General features: G+C 37.8%; 1 protein-coding gene across 13 annotated transcripts in view; it reads right to left on the reverse strand.

Moving 5' to 3' along the window:
- LOC102216416 (pleckstrin homology domain-containing family A member 7) overlaps positions 1–24068 on the reverse strand; it is an 80684-nt gene that overhangs the window by 25210 nt on the left and 31406 nt on the right. For 6 of the 13 annotated variants that reach the window (XM_023332174.1, XM_023332173.1, XM_023332177.1 and 3 more), the window contains 10 exons: positions 19984–20095; positions 18775–18879; positions 18414–18486; positions 17862–17962; positions 11427–11605; positions 9302–9721; positions 8579–9119; positions 2701–2784; positions 1398–1532; positions 491–544 (listed from right to left, as the gene is read on the reverse strand). In XM_023332174.1, coding sequence (XP_023187942.1) covers positions 491–544; positions 1398–1532; positions 2701–2784; positions 8579–9119; positions 9302–9721; positions 11427–11605; positions 17862–17962; positions 18414–18486; positions 18775–18879; positions 19984–20095 — 1804 coding nt within the window. Of the gene's footprint in view, positions 1–490; positions 545–1397; positions 1533–2700; positions 2785–8578; positions 9120–9301; positions 9722–11426; positions 11606–14959; positions 15034–17861; positions 17963–18413; positions 18487–18774; positions 18880–19983; positions 20096–24068 lie in introns of those variants that run through there. The other 7 variants (XM_023332184.1, XM_023332178.1, XM_023332176.1 and 4 more) reach the window with 6 other exon arrangements.

A 24068-nucleotide genomic window follows, 5' to 3' on the forward strand; every position in this document is an offset into this window, starting at 1 on the left:
CTGATGGGATCTGAGGGTCACATTTTTATATCATTCAGTCCTGTGAAGGAGCACCTCAAATCACATCAGAATAATAAGAATATCATCTAGTGTTATGGTGAGATGTCTACATTTTTCCACCATTTTTGGTGTTACTGTTAAACTCGTAAGTGCTTAAGCGCAGAAGGTAACTAAACATTTTGCTAACTCCCTCTATTTTGTTTTAGAGGTGAAAACAAGAGAAGTTCAGTTGCCTTCTATTTAAGTAATTATGGTTGTCATGAGAATTCAAGCCAGCATATCGTTCAATATTGATTGAATTAGAAAAATAAAGTATGCATTAAAAGACATTTTGATTTCACCATAACAGTAGAGAGCAGAGCACAGAACAGAGGACAGACAGGTAAAAGGGAATCAGGGAGGCAGATGCTGGAGGCAGCAGCAGCAGAGCAGAATATACTGAGAACAGGATGAAAAAGGATGAAGTGGCGTTTTCTTTGTTGGGGCCCACCTTCAGATCTAGATACTCCAGGTCCTTCTTCAGTTGTATGTAAGTATCATCAGCCTTTAAATGAGCAGTGAAGAGATAAGTCATTTGAAATGAAGCTGCACAGGATAATGGGTTACCAGATGACTCCTTTAGTCTTTATTTGCTGTTCAGGTTTTACAAACAAAACTTTAATTAACTTGATCTCAATTACAGTGTATTTCAAACTCTATGCTCCTATCTGCAATTAGCGAAGCCACATTGTAATTAGGTAATGGTGTCATTTTTGAACTGCTTTAATGTCTCATTTGTGACCTCTCACACAACTCAGCAACACAGGTCCTGTGCATGACGTGGTCAAACTGAGAGCCTATATTTCCTCATGAGCATGGAGAATGGTTAGACATGAGAACCTGGGTGGAGTTGTCATTACTGAACAGCACTGCAGCTTTAGTTTAACAGCAGTGATATTCCCTCGCAGGCTCATAAAGAAGATTATGGCCTGATGGGTGCTTCAGAATGATAACCCCAAACACAAAACATTAATGCACACAGATCAAAATGTGGTGCAACATCATCTACCAGTCAAAATGGGTGACTTCATATAAGCAACTTTGACAAGCAACATGCTTTGAATATGGCAGATTAGCTTTTAACAGTTTTAATAAACACAGTCAAGCAAAGCTCTAATAGCACTGTTATGTTTGGACAAGTGGCATTAAAGGATATAAATGCAGCTTGTAATTATAATGCAGCTCACATCATGCCAGAATGGTAGAATAAAATCAGACAACCAGGCAGTGCTTAAGAGACTGCAGAGTCCGTCAAAATGTCAAGGAAGTAATGTGCAGGAATGACTGGGAAGACGGGGCCACAATGCACTTGCAGGGGCTGCAGAATGCTGCGTTAGGGAGGAATGAGCGTCCCTGACCTGCATGCTGGGGCCTAGAAGGCCGTTGTGCTGGTGGTGTTGCAGGTGAGCGAACGCACTGCAGGGGCTATGCACACCAGCCATCTTGGCCTGGTGCCTCCGCAGTTGAATGAGAAGCAGAGTCAACTCCTCTGGCTGTAGCCAAGCCAGAGTTAAAGGGGGCCCACAGCAAGTGACGGTACAAAGGGATGAGAGAAAATATCTGATAACCATCTGGGCATTACATCCGCTTTACTGTAGTGGCTTTCAGAGCCAAGTGACACCGAGGGCAGTACAACCCTGTTTGTAACTTAAAAAACAATTAAGAACTTTTTCACTGACAATTAATTCAGATGAAACTCATTGTAGAAAGGAAATTGTTACTCTCCCTAAGCAATTGCTACAATTTCTTCCTTTGGTGACATTATAAAGTTATGAAGATTTGGAGCATGGTTATCTATCTTGCTTAGCCTTTCCTCCACAACATAGTGCAGCAATGTAAGCAACATGGACAGATCATTGTGGAAACCTAGCAAAAAGAAAAAACAGCATTTAATTTCCTATCAACTTACTCTTAAATAAGAAAAGTGCTGTGCAAAAGTTTAACAGCTCTTGTTTCTTCATATATTGCTTCCAATGATAAAGTAATGCTTTGAATCTTTCAAAGTAGACCTTGTCAATGTTTCTTGGGGGTTTTTTTGGACCCTGACATTAAAGCAATGTTAAAAAAATAACTAATATCAGCCGGTATTGATATTAATGTTAATATATTGCACATCTCTAACTTCAACTTTATTTCAATCATAATTTGATACACGAATGAGAACATGTTCATACTGGCTCTAAACTGTGAAAATAAATGTATTAATTTTAACCGTTTCGAACTAAATTTAGAAGAAGTTCTTTTTAAGAAGGAACTGGAAACACACGGTTTCACACACTGATCATTGTGCTCGCCTCCTTTGTGCCTGACAAAAAAATAAAGATAAATGTGGTCTTGCTCTGTTAATTCTGAGTTGATTACTTGTGAGCTGATCTTTTTAACATATATTCCTTGTTTGTTGTGGTTGAAGTTTAAATCTCACTCTAGCTTAATGCAGCATTTTCTTATCATGAAGGAAAACTGGACAGCCAAACAGCAAAGGAAAACTTTGAAAGGTCTTCATAAAGCATGAAGAAGTATTGATCAAGAACACTTTAAAAGATTGCCTCTTGTAAGCAATGGAATGAATAACCAAATACTTTTGCACAAAACTGTATGCCAGTAACAATAACAAAAAAATATAAATAGATTACAGTAGGCAACAGAAGCAAAAGATCCTACCGTTTTGCCATGCAGACTGGGAGCACTGACGGTGTGTGTGATGTAGCCCATAGCTGGCACGGATCTTCTCTCTATTTGGGAAGTCTGTGGAAAGATATAGTTTATCTCTTTGTTACTAAAAAAATAATATAAATTTGAATCAAACAGAATATAATAATAAATAATGAATCTATTTGTATAGCCCTATACATTAACCCCTAGTTTAACCAAGGTGCCTTATAATGAGTAAAAACTAGAACATTTCTGAAGAAATTTAAATGGGACCCTCCAAAGTGTGTCTGTCGGTTAGAATCCAGTGTTCTGATGCTAAAAATTAGCATTGATGCTAAATTAAGCTACAATGTACTCAGTAGCATGTGGAGAGTCACAAGCATGTTGAGTAACATGAACTTACTCCATTCAGTATGTTAAAATTAGTGTACAAGCTAAAATGAGCCAAAATGCTAATGTTAGCCTAAATGCTGCCAGTGGCATGTGGGGTATCCCTAGCAGTGACGTGCGGTGAGGTTCATAGCTGGTGAGGCACTGACGTCATCAGAATCAGATTTGCAAATAGATGCATAGATTGACAGCAGTTTACAGGTTATGTTTCACTTCTGCATCCTTACACATACAAACTGTAGCTCACAAAATCTATCGCTGCACTTGACTTGCTTCCCGAATCGTTTAGCCTAGCTCGCTGTCACTTGCTCGGCAGTTGAGGAGTGAACAAGACGAACGTCTGGGATCTTGAGCGCCCCCTGCCATGAGGCAAGAGAACTGCCTGCCTCACCTCGAACCTGTTCTCTGCCGTTTATAATCGCTCATTACACGAAACACGTTACACAAACACAGTTGGTGACAAAAAGCACTGTACATTATATACATAAGCTAAATTATTGGAAATAAGTTCACATATTAAATTTGTTTAAACCATTTTATTGACGCCGTACAGCAACATGCTCTCTCCGCTTAGCAGCCAGCGCAGAGCCAGGGGTTGCGCAATCCAAGGTGAGGCAGAGCTCGCTGCTGCCTCACCGGCATCGCTTCCAAGCATTTGAATGGGAAAATAAGAAAATTCAGCGATTTTGAACAAATAAAAATCGAAATTGGTGAAGCTACATGAAAAATAAATATTTTTTAGTACAAACCACCGGATGAATATAACAATTTAAATTACTTTATGATTATATATTTTCTTTCTTTCCATGATGGCTGGTGAGGCACTGCCTCACCTGCCTCCCCTGACCGCACGTCACTGATCCCTAGCATGTTGTCTTGGATTGACTTTCTCCAGTCAGTATGCTAAAGTAAAGTAAAAATAAGATGTTTACCTTGTGCACTTGGTAACCAGAAAACATACTCGTCTCTTAGCAACAGATTAACAACATATATTGTTATTGTTCTAAAAACATAAGATTTCTTCTGCTCTTTTGAAATACAACTTATTTAACAAGAATTATGCAGCTGGTGAATTTGGAAAAAAATGATTTGTTTTTTTTTTGGTCATTGGTGGTAAATGTATTATAAAAGATATTCAACACAAATTAAAAATCAGATGTTTACTTCCTGGCACTTGGTTACCAGAAAACACGCTCATCTCTTAGCAACAGATTGACAACAAATATTGTTCAAAAATCATAAGATTTCTTCTGCTCTTTTGAAATATAACATATCTTATACTACTTAACAAGAATTGTGCAGTTGGTGAATTCGGCAAGAAAGTGAAAATGTTTTTTTTTTCTTTTGTCACTGGTGGTAAATATATTATAAAATAGACATTCACCAGAAAAGTAAAAATCAGATTTATACTTCGTGGCAGTTCGTTACAAAAAAAAAACAACACTCATCTCTTAACATGAAATTAATAAGCAATATTATTAATTATAAAACATAAGTTCATTTAAATACTGCTTATCTGCTTAGACACAAGAAATTTACAGTTGGGAAATTTTGCAAAAGTAAAAATTTGATGTTTACTTCATGGCACTTGGTAACCAGAAAATGCGCTCATCTCTTAGCAACAGATTAACAACAAATATTGCTATTGTTCTAAAAAAAAAAAAAAAGATTTCTTCTGCTCTTTTGAAATGCTACTCATCTTGTACTACTTATTGCTTAAAAAGAATTGTGCAGCTGGAGATTTTGGCAGAAAAGGAAAAGTGTCTTTTTTTTATCACTGGTGGTAAATTATAAAAGATATTCAACACAAAAGTAAAAATCAGATGTTTACTTCATGGCACTTGGTTACCAGAAAACGAGCTCATCTCTTAGCAACAGATAAACAACAAATATTGTTATTATTCAAAAATCATACGATTTCTTCTGCTCTTTTGAAATACAACTTATCTTATACTACTTAACAAGAATTGTGCAGTTAGTGAAATTGGCAGTGAAGTGAATTTTTCCTTTCTTTTGTCATTGGTGGTAAATATGTTATAAAACAGACATTCAACAGAAAAGTAAAAGTCTGATTTATACTTCGTGGCAGTTCGTTACCAGAGAAATACTGCTTTCTGCTTAGACACAATAAATTTACAGCTGGTAACTTTTGCAAACATAAAAATCAGATGTTTACTTTGTGGCACTTACCAGAAAACACCTCATCTCTTTGCAACAAATGTCGTTAATGTTCAAAAATCATACGATTTCTTCTGCTCTTTTGAAATACTAATGATCTTACACTATTTGCTACTTAACAAGAATTGTGCAGTTGGTGAATTTGGCAGAAAAGTGAAAATGGTTTGTTTTTTTGTCATTGGTGGTAAATATTTTATAAAACATATATACTTGTCTGTAGTAAGTGTTTCTGTGGTAAGGTGGTGTCTCTGCAGTTCTAACTGGAAGCTCTGCCCTCCTCTGTAGGAACTGAGTGTTTCGCCATCTCAATTCTCAACATCTCTGCCCTCCTTTGTGTTCTTTTCCTCTGAAAACTGTCATGTGACAGTTTTCAGAGGAAAACTGTCACAATAACTGTGACAATACAAATTTCTTGTATTGTCACAGAAATTCTATCTCTGTTTTGAATCTAAATGACACAAAAAGTGTCAATTAGAATTTGTTTTGATTTGAATTTGGCTCGTTTTTTACTAATTACTCGAAATGCCAACAGAAGTAATAGCCCGCATGCTAAGATCCAGCCACTTTGCAAGGCATTTCAACGCTTTCCTATGCAATGCTATGGCAGGCCCCAATAAAAGAAAACATATAAAACACAAAGAACGAAACAGCATTAAGATAAAGGCACAATAGACAATAAAATAAAGTAACGAAATATTTAAAAAGTGTCCCACTACCAGGTAAAAGCCATGTTAAGCAAGTTTTGGCTTGAAGAGGCCTAGGTCAAAGATTTGAATGTCTAATTAATAAAATGTAATCTTCATTAAGGTGTTAAAAGTGGGGTAAAGATCACGGCATCGCACTAAATTGAACTTAATCTATTGCCTCCAAGTCTGCAAACAAATTGGTCTACGCAGCAGTTTTGTTTTTTCCATTTATCCTTTTCTCCCTTTTTATCACTCCCACTCTTCTTCGAAACAAGGTGTGCCTCGAGTTTTAGATACCACAGGGTCTGGAAGATTTGACATTTCTGCTTAACACACAGAATTAGCAAAAAAGCCTAGACCCACCACAGAACCTTAAAAGGACACAAACAACAAGAGATTTAATTAACCACACATAAATTATACCAAACCTGCTTTCTTAAAATAACATTTGTTTGCTACCAGCAAGAGAAGCCCTGTAAGCTGTTCCCTTTGAGATTCCCATGCCACAGTATTTTTGCTGTATAATAGGATTTTTATTTAAATACGAGATCAGAAGAAAGAGACCAGTGCTGATGGTTGGGATACTGTAAAGATGTTTATGGGATGCTGAGAAGCCCTGGGCAAATTGGATTAGCCACTGATAAAACACACTGTAGTTCTTAATGATATTCCACAGAGGCATTCAACGTTACTTAAGCACCATCAGCCTCTGAGATGCTGGGTATAGACTAAAAGCAGTTCCCACAAACATTGCTGTTTTGCACAAGCACTGTGGCTGCCTTTGTTAAACGTGTGTCTTCCTATAATTGTGAATCTCACTGTTCAGTGGTAGTAATTAGTGTCTTGACACTTGAAGTGAATGATAGCATCTACGACACTGTTTACTTATGCAAAGCCTTTGGGTTGGTTGTGAAGCTTGTGTGCGCTGGCAGCTGTGGTATTGGTTCAGAAGGAGAACTTTTCACATGTGGAGGGTGTGGTGAGGAGACGGCGCAGGGTGTGGATTGCGGGACATCCTCTCGCTCCGTCTCCTGTGGCGGTGCTGTCTGAATGCTTTGCTGGCTTTAAGGGACAGCGCAGAAGTCAGTTTTCACTCACACGCGCCACCTGTGGGTGTGGTCTCTGTGAACCACACGGGCATCAAAGTGTGGACGCTGAAATGTTGGAGCCTTCTCAGGCTTCTCGTGAAAGCCTTCCCATGGGGCCCCAGTGAGCTCACAGCATTCTGACGTCACAAGCTACCGTGAGAATAAGACCTTTGTCATTTAGTGCACTGTGTGAGACCTAGGAAAGTCATCTTCAATCCCATGCCAATGATAGGCTATCGGTGGTTACTGTGTGCCTGTATTACAGTGTTAAAGCTTAAACGACGGAGTAACAGCCAATTAATGAAAAGAAGGATTCTCATGTTTCCACTGGGTAACACAGACAAGTCTCAGCTCTGGGTGTCTAAGCTGGTTCACAATGTTATAACATTGTGAGAACTCCCCCACTGGAGTTTTTTCTCACATTGAAGAAGCTGCTCCCTATTTACAGATCAAATTGAGGGGATGAATCCTTCTAACAAGCAATGAGCTTCACGATTCCAAATCTGCCATTGATTTTTTTAAATTAATTCTTGGATTATTCTGTTCATTCAAAAACAGATTTAGGTGAAAATCACAAAAACGTAATCTGAAGAATGTCTGAATCAGACAGACAGACAGATGGTAGGTAGGTAGATAGTAGGATGGTAGGTAGGTATCCATCCATCCATCATATGTGAGCAGCCTCTGCTCTGTTCCCAAGCTTGCATCTGTTTGGTTTATAAACTCCCACCTGACATGTCCATCCAATGTCTGTAGAATCAACACACGACACTTCAGAAACCTCTCTCATCTGAGCTTGAAGGAGCTGATCACCCGTGTCTTAGTTTGTGCTTGATTTTTTGTTTGTCCACATTATACATTTCATCCGTTTTGTGTAACATCTGTGCATAGTGCAAGAGTTCATAGTCTGCACACACATTGGACATGGATGCAGTTTATCCCATGTGAGTCACTTTACGATTCTCATGGTTTTAGCTACTAATACCTGTGCAATCTGGAATTCAAGCACCTAAAGTGCCCTGTGTCAGAAGTAGCAAAACATTCTTCTTTTATGAAGCCCACCTAGATCATTTTGCTGAGATTCCATCAGCATCCAAGCAGGGATGCAAGCATGGAGACTCCACTTACGGAGAGAGACAATCCAGTTCCATTAGTGATGAGGTGGCACAATCTGAACCTAAAGTAAGGTGCTCCATTCCTTGTATTGTCACTGTTGTTGAGTTCAGACTATGCATACTGATCACAAACAAAGAGTCTGGGACTTTATACCTCTTCTTCCAATTTCAATTTTGGAGTATTACTTGGGCCCTAAAACCTCAATCAGTTCACTCCATAATGTTTTTATATCTTCTACTGAGAAGCAACATGTCAGTAAAATGAAAATATTAGTATAAACCTAAATCAGTTTGAGTTGCAAACTTAAAACATTTTTAGCAGGACAAAAGTCAGAATTAATTTTTAGTAAAGAAGTTGAAAAATATTCTGAATTAACTGGGAAGACGTTTTGTTGGGAAATATATCAGAGGTTTGCATCCAGCTTAATACCTGAGAGAGATGAGCACATATATTGCCAGGGGAGCTGGATCTTGTGCTGTCTTCAAGTCCCAGCTCGTCTAGGGGTCGGACGGTGCGTCTGTCTGAGGGCGTGTGTGGCCTGCGTGGGGACAGAGGTTTAAAAGTGGAGGGGACTGATGGTGGCACTTCACACGGAGACGGGGGGACAGAGATGGAGCGTGGCATCTCCACAGTAACCCTGAAGGATGAGGAGTCTGTGAAATTTGGGCCGGTATAAATGGGAGCAGTGGGGCTGCCATGACGAAACTGCTGCCGCTGCTGCCACTCGTACAGCTGCCACACCATCCCTTCCTTCGTGGCCATTCGCTCGTCAGTGGACATGCGGAAGTGGCTCAGCCGATCATGGGCATACTTATAGTCACTGGGTAGGTTGCATGTTGTTGGAGGGGAGCTGCTGCCAGACAGGAGGCGAGGGGACTTTGGTAGCGACTGATAAGTAGCATCTGTTGTGCTGGATTTGGGCTTTAAAGGAGGAGTCCGCCGAGGGAGGTTGTACTCAACGGATGGAACACTGAGACAGAAAAACACATGACATTACAATCTTTTAAATTCTCAATAAATAACACAATGAGAAAAAAGTGGCCATATGTTGTGCAGTTCTCAAATTAACCACAAGATGGAGTCATTTATTCAACACTGTCACATTCATGTTCTTTAAATGAGATACATTCTAAGGAATCAGAGCCAACTGACCTCTTTGTTGGGTCGCTTTTATGAACTTTGACCCACTGCTCCACTTGAGCCAGAGTATTTTTCCTCTGAACATGCTTCCCAGAGTCAGTCCGTGAAACAAAGCCCCTTTGAAAGACAACACTTCCATTTTGCTCTGTTGGTAGAGTCACTTGTATCACAGTCTGCTGTCCGTTTTTGTGGGGGGGTCCACTGACAGAGTCTGGTGAAAGTCTCTCTATTCTTTCCTGTGGGCCTGCATGGCTAGGTTTTCCCTGGATCTCCAGACCATACCTCCCCTCATCCCCATGAGCCAGTCTGATCCCATTATCCTGAGCTTCTCCTCTGTCTGTCCTGTTAGTGCCGTCTGACTTGGATGAGATCTGAGTATTGTGGACATGGTTGGTCTGAGGGACTGCTTGCTGACCAGACTTCTCCAATTCTCTGTGGAAAACGTGAGACAGGTTAACAAAAGCTAAACAGGGATGTAGAACATCTAATTATACAGTTTAGATGTATAGGCATCTGATCAACCTCTTGTGATGAAGTTTATAAATGGAGTCCAGAATTATCTCTGAAATGCATTTAAGGCAGCAGACAGACAGCAATATACATAAATCAGCCATTACATTAAGACCAGGTACCTAGTAGTGTATTAATCCCCCTATTGCAGCCTTAAACAGTCCTGACCCATGGACTCCATAGACCCCTTAAGTAGTGCTTTGGTATCAGAAATAATGGTGCAAACAGCTGATATGGGACTTATTTGTCCAGCACACCCAAAGATGAGTTGTGCTCATCCAACCATTCCTGAACCATTTTGCTTTTGCTTTGTAGTAGCGTCAATTATCCTCCTGAAAGAGGGAATATTGATTTGATAAAAAGATGTGAATAATAGTCAGCAACAACGAAATGTGTGGTTCAAGTATCCAACATCAAAGAAGATGGCAGAAAACCACATTTCACAGCAGAACTTGCCCAAAGCATCACACTGCCCCAGTAAGGTATCCTGTTGCCTTGTGTTACCTAGACCAGCAACACACAATTATGCAGCCAATCATGTGACCTTTAAGTAAACATGATTCATCACAACAGGCCGCCTTCCTCCCTTGTTTTCGGATCCAGTTCTCATGCTCTTGTGCCTGTTGTTGCTTTGGACAGTGATTATCACAGACATCTTCACTGGTCTGTGGCCACATAGCCCAGTCATCAACAAACTGTGATGGTCTTTGTCATGAGGCACCTTAGTGTCGCAGAACAAGGCCAAATATAAGGAGAAGTTGATTAGATCTCTGTCCACATAATGACATGCTTAACATAGAGAGAGCAATGATTACATAGTAATTCAATGAAATGACTGTCAATTTGTCTTCATGAAACACCTCTGGTCCAGAGAATTGTTGTCTCTGATAGAACCACCTATTAATAATTTCTTTATATATTTATTTTACAATTAATCAATTTAAAAATGTGGTGTAAAAAAGCAATAAAACATAGCTATTTCTAAATAAGCATTGACCTTCTAGTAGCAATATAGTTTTTACAGCATTTATTCCTTTTCCCAGAAAAATACACAAAAACTCTGAAGCACTGACTCATATTGGTCTCCAGGTGGCAATATTGCCTAGAAGATTTGAAGCAGTGCATCTTGCTGATTACAGAGGTATAAATGTGGTTCAGGGAACATTTTTCATAGCAGCATTCTTGCTGTGAAAGGCTAGGATGACTACGGGAGATTCTTTTGCAATCCATTGTGAAGGTTTAGTAAGATGCACAAAAAAAAAAAAAAAAAAAACTTGTGACTTCCCCCTAACCACAACTGTTAACTGCATACGACAAACAGAGTTTTCTATATAGCAAAACATAATTGTGTCTCAGGGTTACTGGGCAGGGTTTTGCTCGCAGTATTGGATATTTTTATAGTAAAACTAAATAAATTACAACCAAGAACAAAACACTATATCAAGTTTTACTTGTAAAGAATGAAATAGTTATTTTTAAAACTGATTTTCTTTTTATGCTGGACTTTTTTTTTTTTTTACACAGCTCTACAATCCCTTTTCAGTCTGTAGAAACGATGCTTCACGGATTGTGTTAGCACCAGCAAACGTCCAACCAATCACAGAAACAAGCAGAGAGCGGGACCAACCTCTTTATAGTGTGACTCTGCTGCATTAGCGCAGCCTGGTTCATGGCCCGGATCCAACCATTCATGTCCTCCTGTGTGTCCGCGCTGAAGAAATATGTCCGCATCCCGCAGTGTTCCGCCTGTGAGCCAATCACAGAGTTCTTATTGTAAATGTAGGAGCGCATTCCAGTGTGGGTTGCCTGTCAAAAGGGGAGATATGAGAGGAGGGCAGAAATAGAGGGAAGGTATAAGAGATTTTTCTTTTCCTGATTCTGTCAGAGAGGATGATGAGTGAAAAACTTCACTGAGACCTTTAAACTCAGGAGTTTGCAGAGAAATTTTATAAGAGCTTTTACATGAGGAGCAAAAGCGCTGCAGCAGAAGCAATAAGAAAGTTTGCTGCTTCTTGGAAGGAAAAAAAAGACAACACACATCGTTTCCCCTCTGATTTCCAGTAAAGCATTTGCAATCCTTCTAGAGAACAAAACTTGGAGCAAACAAGAAAAAAAAATACAAAGAAAATGGAATATGCTCTTTTTACCTGTTTTAGAGCACACACAATACTCGTACTATGAAAATATCTAAAAAAATACCTTGCCTTTTTTATTTTCTCTGCGGTGAAATAAATTTGCAATAACCAATAGCTAGCATACTGCTACTGAGCCCTACAACCTCCACCCCGTTATCACACCAAAGGAACAATCAGCAGCTTCTGGCTCAATTTCACAGCCATTGTTGTTTGTTAGCAACTACTGTTCACTCTGCTATAAATGTCCATATACTATCACTAATTTCACCTTCCTTTATGTGGGTCACAAATACAAAAAGCTTTTCAGTAATATCTGATTTCAGGACTTTTATCTCCACAGTAATATTTTTCAACTTTTTGTTTAACATTTTAACTTGTTCTGCATTATTTTTCTCAGAAGATGAATCCCTATTGAGTCCAGCTCTATGCTAAATAGAAAATGCAAGAAAATAATAAAGGCTAAAACATCAACACATAAATAATAGAACTCTATAACTTTAATGAAATGCTTCAAATTTAAAGCATAGCTGACTGAAAAGTTTAGAACATTTTAATATTTAACTTGAGTACATTTATGCAGTTGGGGGGGAGGGGTATTATACGTTAAGAAAAAAAATTATTAGCCATAATGAGCCATACTGTTTGCAGATGTGATAAGGCAAAGTTTGTCCTGCAATATTTCACAGGGTTGGGGCATTCAGAGAGAAGCATTTTGACCAAATTCCTTACAAAAGGACATCCAGAGTCCAGGGTTCTATCTTATTTTCTCTTGAGCCCACCCAGGTTCACTATAGAAATTTGTTCTGATGTCATTGTCTTGCTGAAACACATTTTCCGCCCCCAAAAACATATTTTTAAAATGCCTAGATTGTATTTGATACCAGAAGCGAAACAGGCTCACAGAATTAGAGATCATCTGCCATACTAAAAGGGGTGGTATTATTTTGCAGACACATAGTGCCGTTTTATAGCACAGTCAAGAAAGCATGTTATCTTCAGTTGTTGCTGCTGTATATCAAACATAACATAAAATCTGACTTTGAAATTTGACTTCTTGAAATTGGCCTGTTTCTTTAAGAAACTCCCCCTTTTTCTGAACCTCTGTCTTTATATGCTATCACAACAATGGCTTTCTGCTATGATGTTCACAACCATTCTTAGGAAGCTTGGATTGAGAAGTTTGTATGATGAGCTCAGCAGACCACCAGGTGTTTGCGAATTGCTGCTGCCGCTAGTCTGGTGGAACTGAGTAGGGAAGGGGAAAGATCCTCTGTGAGGCAGACGCTCAACCGAGAACTGCAGCTCCAAGGGGAAACTATGAGGAAATACTGTAGTTGGTGCTTTGTGGGAGCAAGTGTTTAGGTCTACAGGAGACTCAAGGATTCCCCAAACATGCATGAAAAAACAAAGCAATACTCCAGGTACATATAATATGAACTCAAAAAAGTCGACTTCACATAATTTCCCCATCCCCTTAGCAGTTGGGTTTATTTACTATTCTGTTATATATTATTTTCTGACATATTAAACCTTATTTTATACTAAACACAGTGTTTATCTTATCAAAAAGCTAAATCTCAAGGTGCATTTTCACTTCAGGAACCACAATGATTTTCTGGGGTAGTTTTTCTCCTCTCCTGTGTTTTTCTAATGCATAAAGTAGGACTAAGTTAGACAAAAGTTGGTAAAAATCTACACCACAACTGGCCCTGGAAGATGAACTAAAGGTGGAGTTTTGTTGAAGGAGAACAAGCAATAATGAAGTAAGGTTCACTGTAGCCACAAAAACTTTAAAGATAGTAAACAGATCATCACTTTAGGTATTGTGCTATGCTTTTTTATCTTTCTACAACAGTGAGGAGTTAGGGTGGGCTCAGTTAATTTAAAATTCACTCTCGCAGTTTACAACAACAGTAATTTCAGGCTTATTAGCCTTATTTCCACATTTATAAGCCCATTCTGTACTTCAATGCTGTGGTGGGTGGAGATCTGTGTACATAAAAAAGATTCTGGAGAAAAAAGTTCAGGAGCCTCATCTTAAGTTTTATCTTAACAAAGCCCCCCCACACACAAATAAATGTATTTGTGGAGTAAATAAATGTACTTTGATAAAGGTTGACAAAGTAAGTATAATACTAGAGCTAAAAAATATTTTACTTATATATTTCCATCATGGTTGCTGATAAATGCGGAATATAAGTAGCCCTATAAAAAATTGTTAAAGTTTAGTGAAGCACTGTGTGAATGATGTTAATATCTCACATGATAACATAAAAGTGGATATTACATTTTCAAACAATCAAATTTATTGAATATACAGCATAAGATAGATTGCTGATAGCAACACAAATGCAACAAAATGCAATGAATTTGCAGAGAAGAGTGGCAGACACAGATGGAACTGGGCCAACCACCCAACCATAATGATGAAAAGCGATAAGGAACAAGGGACATGACAAGACAAATACCAGAGCCTCTGAAATTGATACTGTTAGTGCTGAATGTGATCAGCAAATCAAAAAGCTTCATCCTGGGCCGGCCAGTTTCCATCAATTCACACTGGCTTTTTCACTGGAACATGGATGACTAAACATACCAGAACATTCCACGTTTCCAACGTCACAAAGCAGGATTTCGAACTTTAAATAAATCAAGCATTGACTTTCACTCATATGACTGTATTCCATAAACTTGGTGCCCAATTCTTATTTGAATGATAGTCAGGATCTTTCGTATTTACTCAGATGCAACACCAAAGTAACAAACAAATGTGCCACTGTCTAAATAGACAGAGACTTGACTGCAAACAAGAGACCTGTTTGTCTGCAGGCAAACTATATTAAAATTGACGAAAGTCAGATGCACTCTGGCATTGTCTCACAGATGACTCGCTGCAGTCATGCTTGCTTATGGTAAGGCCTAAATGCACATTTGAAAATGCGCACTCAGCGGCTAGTGGCAGGATATGGAGTGAAATGAGGTGAGGATGGTGTTCTACCAATGAGTCTAAAGTGAAATCAAATACCTATTCATGCAAGACAGGAAGCCTGTGGGACTCAGGACAGCCGCCTGCAGAGAACAGTACTCACTCCGCCCACGCAAACACACCGGATCACAATGGAAGGCAATTGACCAACAGGGAATGAGAGAAACACAGCGAGATGAGCAAAAATAAGAGAACAGAAAACAACAGGAAGTTACAGCTGATCAGTGCTGACTCAGATAGAGAGAACAGAAAATGGATCCAGCTGTGGTGTCACAGAAAGCAAGAATGGGTAACAGTTCAGCTTAAAAAGTGGGAACAAATTCTATATTTGTGATAGATTGCTATTGACAAAGTGCCAAAGTATTCTTTTTCTTCCTGGAACAATTCATAGGTCAGAGTTGGGTGGCTCATCAAACAAAAATAAACTCAAGCTGAATACAAAGGCAGCCAAAGTCCAAGGGAAAAACTTTGAAAAACCTTCAGAGAGCCTGAGGAACTGTTGATCAAGAGCATTTTAAAATATCACAAGAAGGTTTGACTGCTTGGAAACAAACTATAAAGAAATAAGGGAAGACTCAAGACTATTGCACCATCTTGAGTTTGATATTTTTTTCCTACTACATTACGGGGGTTTTTTCAGTTTGTAAATCACAATACATTTTAGAAGCTTTAACATTAAGTAACATCCCTTTCTCTAAGCTGTGGTCATGCATTCTGAGCAGTAAAGGATATATCAAGCTCGTTAAATAATTAAAAATTAACTTTACCCTTAAATATGATGTCTCAAAGAAAAGCTGAAGGAGGTTGAAGGAGCTGTTCAGTACAAGGTGGTAGAGCAGAACCCTGTCTCATTATCTAATCTAACCTTATACAGTATATATATATATACTCCTCGACTTGAACGGGGGAGGAGATGGGGAACAGGCTGAAGGTAAGATTAATATTTCAAAAGCTGCAATTATCATACAAATTCCATTGTATGCCGTGAAGCTCAAGAGACAACTCATAGGCATCTGGACTGTGTGCACACGCTCTCACATTTACACACAGAAACTAAGAACAAAAAAATGCACAAAGGGGTTGAAAGGATTGCAACAGAAAGGCCTGGAGCTGAAACAGTGGATCAAACATTCAGGCATTCGTGTTCTTCACTGCAACCTCTTTGTAAAGGAGAAACTACCTAATGTTGGCACACAGGGACGGGATTCCCAAAATGCTTAAAAAAATAAAAAAGTCTTTGTAGGTAAGGAAAAAACATGTTAAATATTTTTTAAAATGTATGTAGTATATAATCCCATGCTAAGGTAAGTACACTCCATTTTATTTTGTTTTTCATTGTGGAAAAAATTTTTAACTACACACTCACTTGACCAGCAACATGACATTACTGAAAAGTGTTGTTGCTAATCAAATCCTTCTCATGAACCCATTCTCAAGTGAAAATAGTGCACGTTTTAATTCTTACTTTGTCTTATTTGATTTCCAAAAACACATCAAGTTTAAATCTGACAGAAATAGATGTTACTCAGAAGCGGAACACATTCAACAACAGCAATAAATTTTCCCAAATGTAACAAATATGAAGCTCTAAGCCAAATAAAATGTTGCCAAGACAGACTGTAATCTATGCACCTAAGAAACTGGCAAGACTTTTAGAAGAACACGCACATCAAACAACCAGACCACCTGATAATAACTCCCAACTATCTACTCAATATGTACTACTAATTAAATGCAATTTATCCACATGCTAAAGCTTGGTCATTAAAAAAGTCACCTATTCCAAGCACATCAGCAAATCTACAACAGAATGCTTAAGATGGATTGGAATCAAGGTGTTGCAAATGTATGTGTAACACTTGGCTTCCACATTCCGTTGTGTTATAGTTGTTAGAAAAATTATCTAAGTTCATTTATTTGTGAGTTTATTTGAAAGGTTATGTTTTCATATTATTATTCTGTTTGTTGTTTACTTGACTTCTGCAGAAAATTAATTTGTGTCTCTGGTTGATTCTTTGCAGGTTAGGACCTAAAATAAACCTAACAATAGTTTTTATTCCAAAATAGATTCAGTTTATGTTTCCATCTAATTCTCCACATTGCCCATGGTGATAATTATTTTAATTTAATAAAAAAAAAAACATGATTATGCGTATTCAGATCTTCCAAATGACTTTGCTAAAGTGCCTCTAGCTGGGTCTATAGCCTTGTTGTTCAAAGCGGGTAAGGTGTTAGTCAGGTGACTGAAGGTGCCCATTTTTCTCTGCACATGAGTACTGGAATTTAGTCAAAAAAATTGATTTGGTTTTGTCACATCATAGAATTTTGTTTCTCCTAGTCTTATAAGGTGCAATTCAGAAAAATCCAAAAATTTAAGCACACTGCTATACACATGTAAATCATTGCTTAGTTTTCTAGGGTCTGGTTACTGCATTTCTTCAAATTGTTATTACATATAAAGCAAATTATTAAATTTTAAGAAGTAATGTTTAAAAAAAATAAATGTATGCTTCCTTTCAAATTTCATGGAGAAAGTTCATCATTTGCAGACTTCATTTCAATTAAAGGCTACAGTCCTGCAGCCTGCCCTTGACACGTGCTTATATGGGCAGCGCATTAAAAATGTTTATCCCGCCTTCTCTTCATATTAGGCAAAAAATGCAGACCATGCATTAGCCTGCAGGGCTAATTCGATTAGATGATCTACTACTAAGCAATCCACTGTGACACCAAAAACAACAACTGAGCTGGATGCAAGACATGGGAGAATACAAATAAGTAGAGATCAAAGATCTAATACACTTATTTCAGATAAATAAAAACTGAATATTGAATTTATTTGAGTGAATTTGACTTAAAGCTACAATTTGAACGACCTTCCAAGTTACACATGTTCAGGACAGTTATAAACAGAACAGGGCCGATTCCGCTTCGGTGTTACCTTGAAAGCATATTTGCGGTTTATGTGGTCCTCTGGCTCCACTGGTGCAATGACATAACTGGGCAGAGGGATGCTTCCCAGCACCGTTTCCTCTCGGCTGTCTGTTACAAACACAGAAACACACATAAATATAGAGCATTGTTCAAACAGTGTCTTCAGGCTAAAGCTTGTCTGGTGTTTATGGGCAATTACAGCTTCACAAACAGCAGGAAAATGAGTGAGACATAAGTCATGGGGGACAGCTGTCTCCACGAGGCCATGTGCTAGCATGTGCCACAATGGGGCATGCGGTTTATCTATTATTCAGGAAGATTAATGGAGAAGAAGGGGCTGAGTCCACAGCAACACAAGCAGAGATTAAATTCTGTAATAAAGAACTTCAAGTTGATAAGGTAGGAAAAGTTGAGCGTGGATGGAAGCCAAGGATGCCACATAGGTAATAACAGAGGGACATTATTCTAAATGACAGCAGAGGAGATCACCGAGGGTCTCTGCGCTTTATTTCACTGCTATCTTTTAAACTCTGACAAAGTGCACTTTTCACAGACTCACCTTTGTAGTAAAACAAGCAGTAGTCTGACAAAACAAACCACTTCCGTTTCCACAGCCGCATTCCAGAGCTGTCCTGGAGGTGAAGGGGGAAAATAAAGCGCAGTGTGTTTAGAGGTCTTCCTACCAGGAGAGAATTTCAAGTCACATTTTAATTAAGAAGCAGCTTGGGAATAGTTTGCTTGTTAGTAAAAGTGAGTGGGGAAGGCTATGTGCATATCATTAAAGCAATAATTGCACACCACTGCTTTTTTTTGTCTTGCAGAGTTTGATACAAAGATTCTAGATTTTTCTCATTTCTGTAGCTGTTGCGTTTTTATCTTTTTCATGACTTCTGTGAAATGTGAGGAGAATTTGTGCTCACCTGTTTGTAGAGCCAGCCCCTTACTACCACTGGGATGTTGAGGTTTCTTTTAATAGCGTGATCCCTCTTGCCAAAGCTGTGCACCTTCCCGCTTCCTCTAGAGGTCTAAGGGAAGCAAAGAGAGCCATGAACAGTTAATTGTGTGGCAGCTTGGGTAAAGGAGGCCAATTGATTTTACCTATGTGAGATTACATTGACAAACAAAGCAAAACTGTGTTCATATGCAGTGTTGTGAAAAAGCATTTACTCCATACAGGCTTCTTCTGTTTCTAGTCTTTCATCAAGATAAACAGAGTTAACAACAAATAACCACTTTGTAAAGGATTATCTCATTTATTCAGTTGCTACTCCTGCACTTTTTTCAGGTGCACACAACTAGAAATGATGTGTTTGGCTATTATGTTTGTTCTGCTTAGCACTGGTTTTTCCTTTGGAACTCTTACATGGATTACATTTTTTTCCCAGTCTTTTTCTTGTTGAATATTATACACTGACCTAAACTGACCCAAGTAAAGCTTACAGGGCTGCAGATTTTCTGACCTCCTGAATGGGTTGTTGATGACCTCTTAGAGGTGTGGCTTACTTGATTCAAAAAAGCCTCAGAATTTTGATTAAACACTTTAAAAACTGGAATACATCACTTTCTTTCTCACCTGTTCTTGAATTTGTTTTTTGATGCATCTTGTGTATTAGCCTACTTTTTGCAGAAGACAGGTGATTTCTTGATAATCCTGGTCTGCCAGTATTTGGGTTTCCTCATCGTTTAACAAAAACAAACAAGCAAAAAAACAAAACAAAAACAACAAACTCTTGACAAGACCTATGGTTCATCATGGACTTTTTGCATTTTGTCATTGCAGGTGAAAGATCACATCTGAGGCGTTTGCATTATAGTCACAAGAAACCAACCAACTTGCTTAAAGTCAAGATGCAGAAATGTTTCTTGACTTGACTGTTGTATATATTATAGTCATGCATTATAAGGTGTTAATTTTTTTCTGATTGCTCGACGATGACTTGGCTACATCCTTCACATGGATTCTCTGAAAAGTATTTTGGGTAGCTCTCTCCTAAAGTGGAATGAAGATGAAAAATCATAATTTTTGTCACCTGCCTTAAAAATCGTGAAGCTCTTTAGCAAAACAAACCACAAAATGAAACCAAAACGTAAATGTGCATCAACTTAATTCCTTGTAAAATGAAGCTCACCTTTGATCCTGAGGCAACATCCACTGCAGCTGGGGTCACGGCCCTGGAGGACTCTGCGACCATGCTGGGTGACCTCTGATTGGCTGTTAGCTTGGACATGCGGGACTCTATCCTGCAGTTGACAGCACAGTGTGAATGAGAATGAGTAGCACAGACAGGATGAGGAGCCCGGAATAATGATGTTCTTTCTTAATTCCTGTAGGGACAAACGGTGAAAAGGAGACCAGGCATGTGCTGAGCTTTCACTTATAAAAGGATGTGATTTCTTTCCTGACACCAACACAAGACCTGTCACAGCCAATGGCTTCTTTAGTAGGATGTTTTAGTTGGAGTGGAAAGAGCTCTGTGGTACTTGGATATATCCCACAGAAAACATGCTATGCAAAAACAAACAAGCGGAAAACACACCCATATTACACAATTGTCTGGGCAAATCATCTAATTCACAACTTATACGAGCTCCAAAAATCTTAATTTTTCAAAGACTCAAGCAGTATCTATGTTTTAATGACTGAAAACAGCTGATTTCAAAAGGAGTTTAGGAGAATTCTTGGACCACAGCCATTCTTATCATTAGCAGCTCCAGAGTTGCAGGCTGCACTGGCTAATTAAACACCGAAACAACATAAAGGATGAAAGTTTCTAATTGTATTCATTTAACTTTAGTAAAGCTGCCTGCTCTTTTTGTCTTGGAAGCAACTCCAGGCCACCTTATTGTGTAGATCATAAAAGCTGCACCATGATTTTATTTAGCCTTGCTTTTTATTTTATTCAGTGTTAATGGTCTTTGATGTCTGTGAAATAAAAAACTCACATTAACACATTCATGAAATCCCAGGATTAATGATAACATAGTTTATATAGCTGAATGGAGCTGCAGTGTTCTTTTAACATCTTGTTTAAATGAAGTAGATTTCTCACCAGAACATTACTTATTTTAAGACCGTTTGTGACATTACATAAAGGCTTTATTTAGTTGCAAATATAAAAATTCTCATGAATAAATACACATATTTTTAACAGCTGTTATCATAAATCGGTAGTGGAGAAATTTAAATAACTACCAATTCTCTACAACATGTGGAGACTAGAGTTTTAATATTTTTTCTCTGCAAAATTAAAAATGGTGATATTGAATTAAGATAATCTGAAAAGAAGTATTTTCAGATTCTACAATTAGAATTAGATCTAGAGTTTGATTGAGTCATTATAATAATAAAAACTGTTGCCAGAACCACGTTTGGGGTTCTTGTTGGAAGGTGAATCTTCGCCCTATTTTTAAGTTTTTTGGAGTTGCTAACAAGTTTTCTTCCACAACTTCCATGTATTTTGCTTCATCCCCCTTTCCACTAACTTGGTCATGGCTCTCTGTCCTCATGAAAACACAAACACATAAACAAAAAAACATGATGCTGCCACTACCATGTTTGGCATTAAATGTAGTATGTCAAGAGTGATGAAGCAGTATTAATCTTCTGCCAAACTTAGCATTTTGCATATTGGCCCAAAAGTTCCAATTTTATTCTCATGTAACCACATGTTCTTCTTTCATATATTTCCTGTGTTCTTTTCTATCAATCTGAGTACCTTCTTGTCACCTTGATTTTAAATTATAGCTTTCCTCTTGAAACTCTTCCTCACAGCTCAGATTTGTGGAGTGCTCATCAGCTGGCTATAACATTGATGGATTCGCCAATGAGAGCTGTGGATCCCTGCAGTTCCACCAGAATTACTATGGCTGCTTTTCTGATTAATACTCTCCTTGCCTTTCCTGCCTGTTCAGATGGAAAGATAGGTCTTGATTTCCAGTTTGTGGAATGGTCAAAACTTAAGATATTACTTTTATTCATCCCTAACCTGTCAGGTGTGATTCTTAATCTTCATGGTGCTGGTGGTTCACTAATGTCCTCTAACATATGTCTGAGGTCTTCACAGAACAGATTAATTTATACTTGGATTAAATTATACACAGGTGGACTGTTGGTCACAAACTAACAATTGGTTGCCCTTGTTACGGAGTAAAGCTTCTTCTCAAACAAGACGGAGGCTCGTATTTCCTTTACTGAACCTTTCTGCTCAGTATTTATTGAAGAGAAAAAGAACGGCGTCCGCTGATAATGGGCAACAGCTCTTTGTAACCAATGGCAATCAAAAGTCAACAAAGCAAGAAAGTGACAAACAGTAACAGATCCTTAAGCATTCTTCAAAATAAAAGACTTCCTCTATTCAAATAAATCATGTCTTGCACTTAAATATATTTCACTTCACCTTTGTAATTATATACAATCATGTTCAATACAATTAATAATAATCATCATGTAAATTATGCTTAACATATAATTGTAAATCAGTCACTTATCATGCAAATATACCGAACAACATAAGTGTAAAAAAGTCACAACAGCCCTCATTTTGCTTCCACTTCATGGTTACTTTCTACTTTGTGTTTGTCTAAGAGAAAAATAAATCACAATAAAATACATCCATGTTTCTAATTTCAAAGAGGAAAAAGTTTAAAGAGTACAAAAAGTATAAAAAAAACTTTTGTAAGACAATAAAAACTTTTGCAGGGCATAGTATTTACTAGAACTTTGAAAACATATGCAAATAAATACTATATTCAGAGCTATAATGAGATCAAGGTTAGGCAATTTTCACCGACCAACAGCGTCTTATGAATTACTGGTTCTAATTATTGCATCTTTACACAATATTACATCACGTACTTTCAAAGACTTGCATCAGATCCTCTAAACAGAAAACTGGTTACTGTAACAATAGATTTTAATTTGTTGAACATAACAATGAGCGAGTGAGGCAGGAGCAGGTATTTTAAAAATTACTGCATATTCAGACATTAAGGAAAACCCATATATATTGTCTGATTGTCAAATCAGAAGAATGCATAAATATATAATTCTCATTGCCTGGCATAAAATTTACTGCTGCACAATGTTAAATTAAGGGCAACCCAATAGCTCTATTCCTGTTATAACAGGAGCTTAATGTTAAGTTCCCTAATTTCTTCTAATATTTTCTCAGATGATTTATATCTCCAGTTTTCATAAATCTCTGAACAGCCATTTCTGATTTCTTTGTAAGACATATAATTAATGTTAATAATTTAATTTTAATATAGTTTTTTTAGATATGACAGTTCAAACAGCACTGTGTTAAAGAGCATTTTCTCATTAGCTGTGTTTCCATTGAACATATAATTGCACAGTTTGACATACCAAAAATAAATTACTTAATTTAATCCATCCAAAGATGGATGGATATCAAAAGGCTGAATCAAAAGCAGAATAAAGAGTTGAAGAGTAAAAGCAACACTAGAGCAGAATACCTTCTCAATTTGGGTTGCTGCCAATATTTTTTACAAGATGTTCCTCTTGTAACTCGAGGATGCTGCCGTTTTATATGAAGTGGTCATTGCAATAGTTTCCCAGGAGATTTGTTGTGCCATGTTTCGGAAGGGTTGAGCAGAAGGGAAACAGTAGCTGTCCATATTTTTCCAGGCTCGTCATGGCATGTCTGAAGTGACACCATGGAGTATTTGACATTTTTAAATCCTTTAGATTGTTGGGTGGACATAAAAAGAGATAATTAACTGATCACAGTGTAATAATCTATAAGGAAGTCCAAGGCTTCTGGCTACTAAAACACAGTTTCATTGACCTTTTTGTGGCCTCCACCAGCTGCTTCCTCCCCTCAAGACATCCTCAATCTGATTTAAACCTCCAGGGACAACTCTGACTTCCTCTTTACTGTGAGGGTAATAACTCATGGAAACATACCTACGTCATATTAACTTAATAAATGCAGAATTAATCACTAAAATTTGCTATGATTACAAACAATATTTCATATTAATTTTGAAGATAACACAAACATACTTTACTAACCCTTAAACATATTTTGCAGAGTAATGAGTTTACCTCTCACACTGAATGGCTCTATATGCACCTCTAGATGTTTAAATAAGCAACATAAACATAAAGTCAACAGTATAACAACAAGACACGTCATGTTTTCAACACTGTAAACATTCTGGTATAGACAAAAAAAATAATGTATTTTGAGCC

This window comes from Xiphophorus maculatus, chromosome 4 (genome assembly GCF_002775205.1).
Source record: "Xiphophorus maculatus strain JP 163 A chromosome 4, X_maculatus-5.0-male, whole genome shotgun sequence".
NCBI classification, from domain to species: Eukaryota; Metazoa; Chordata; class Actinopteri; order Cyprinodontiformes; family Poeciliidae; genus Xiphophorus; species Xiphophorus maculatus.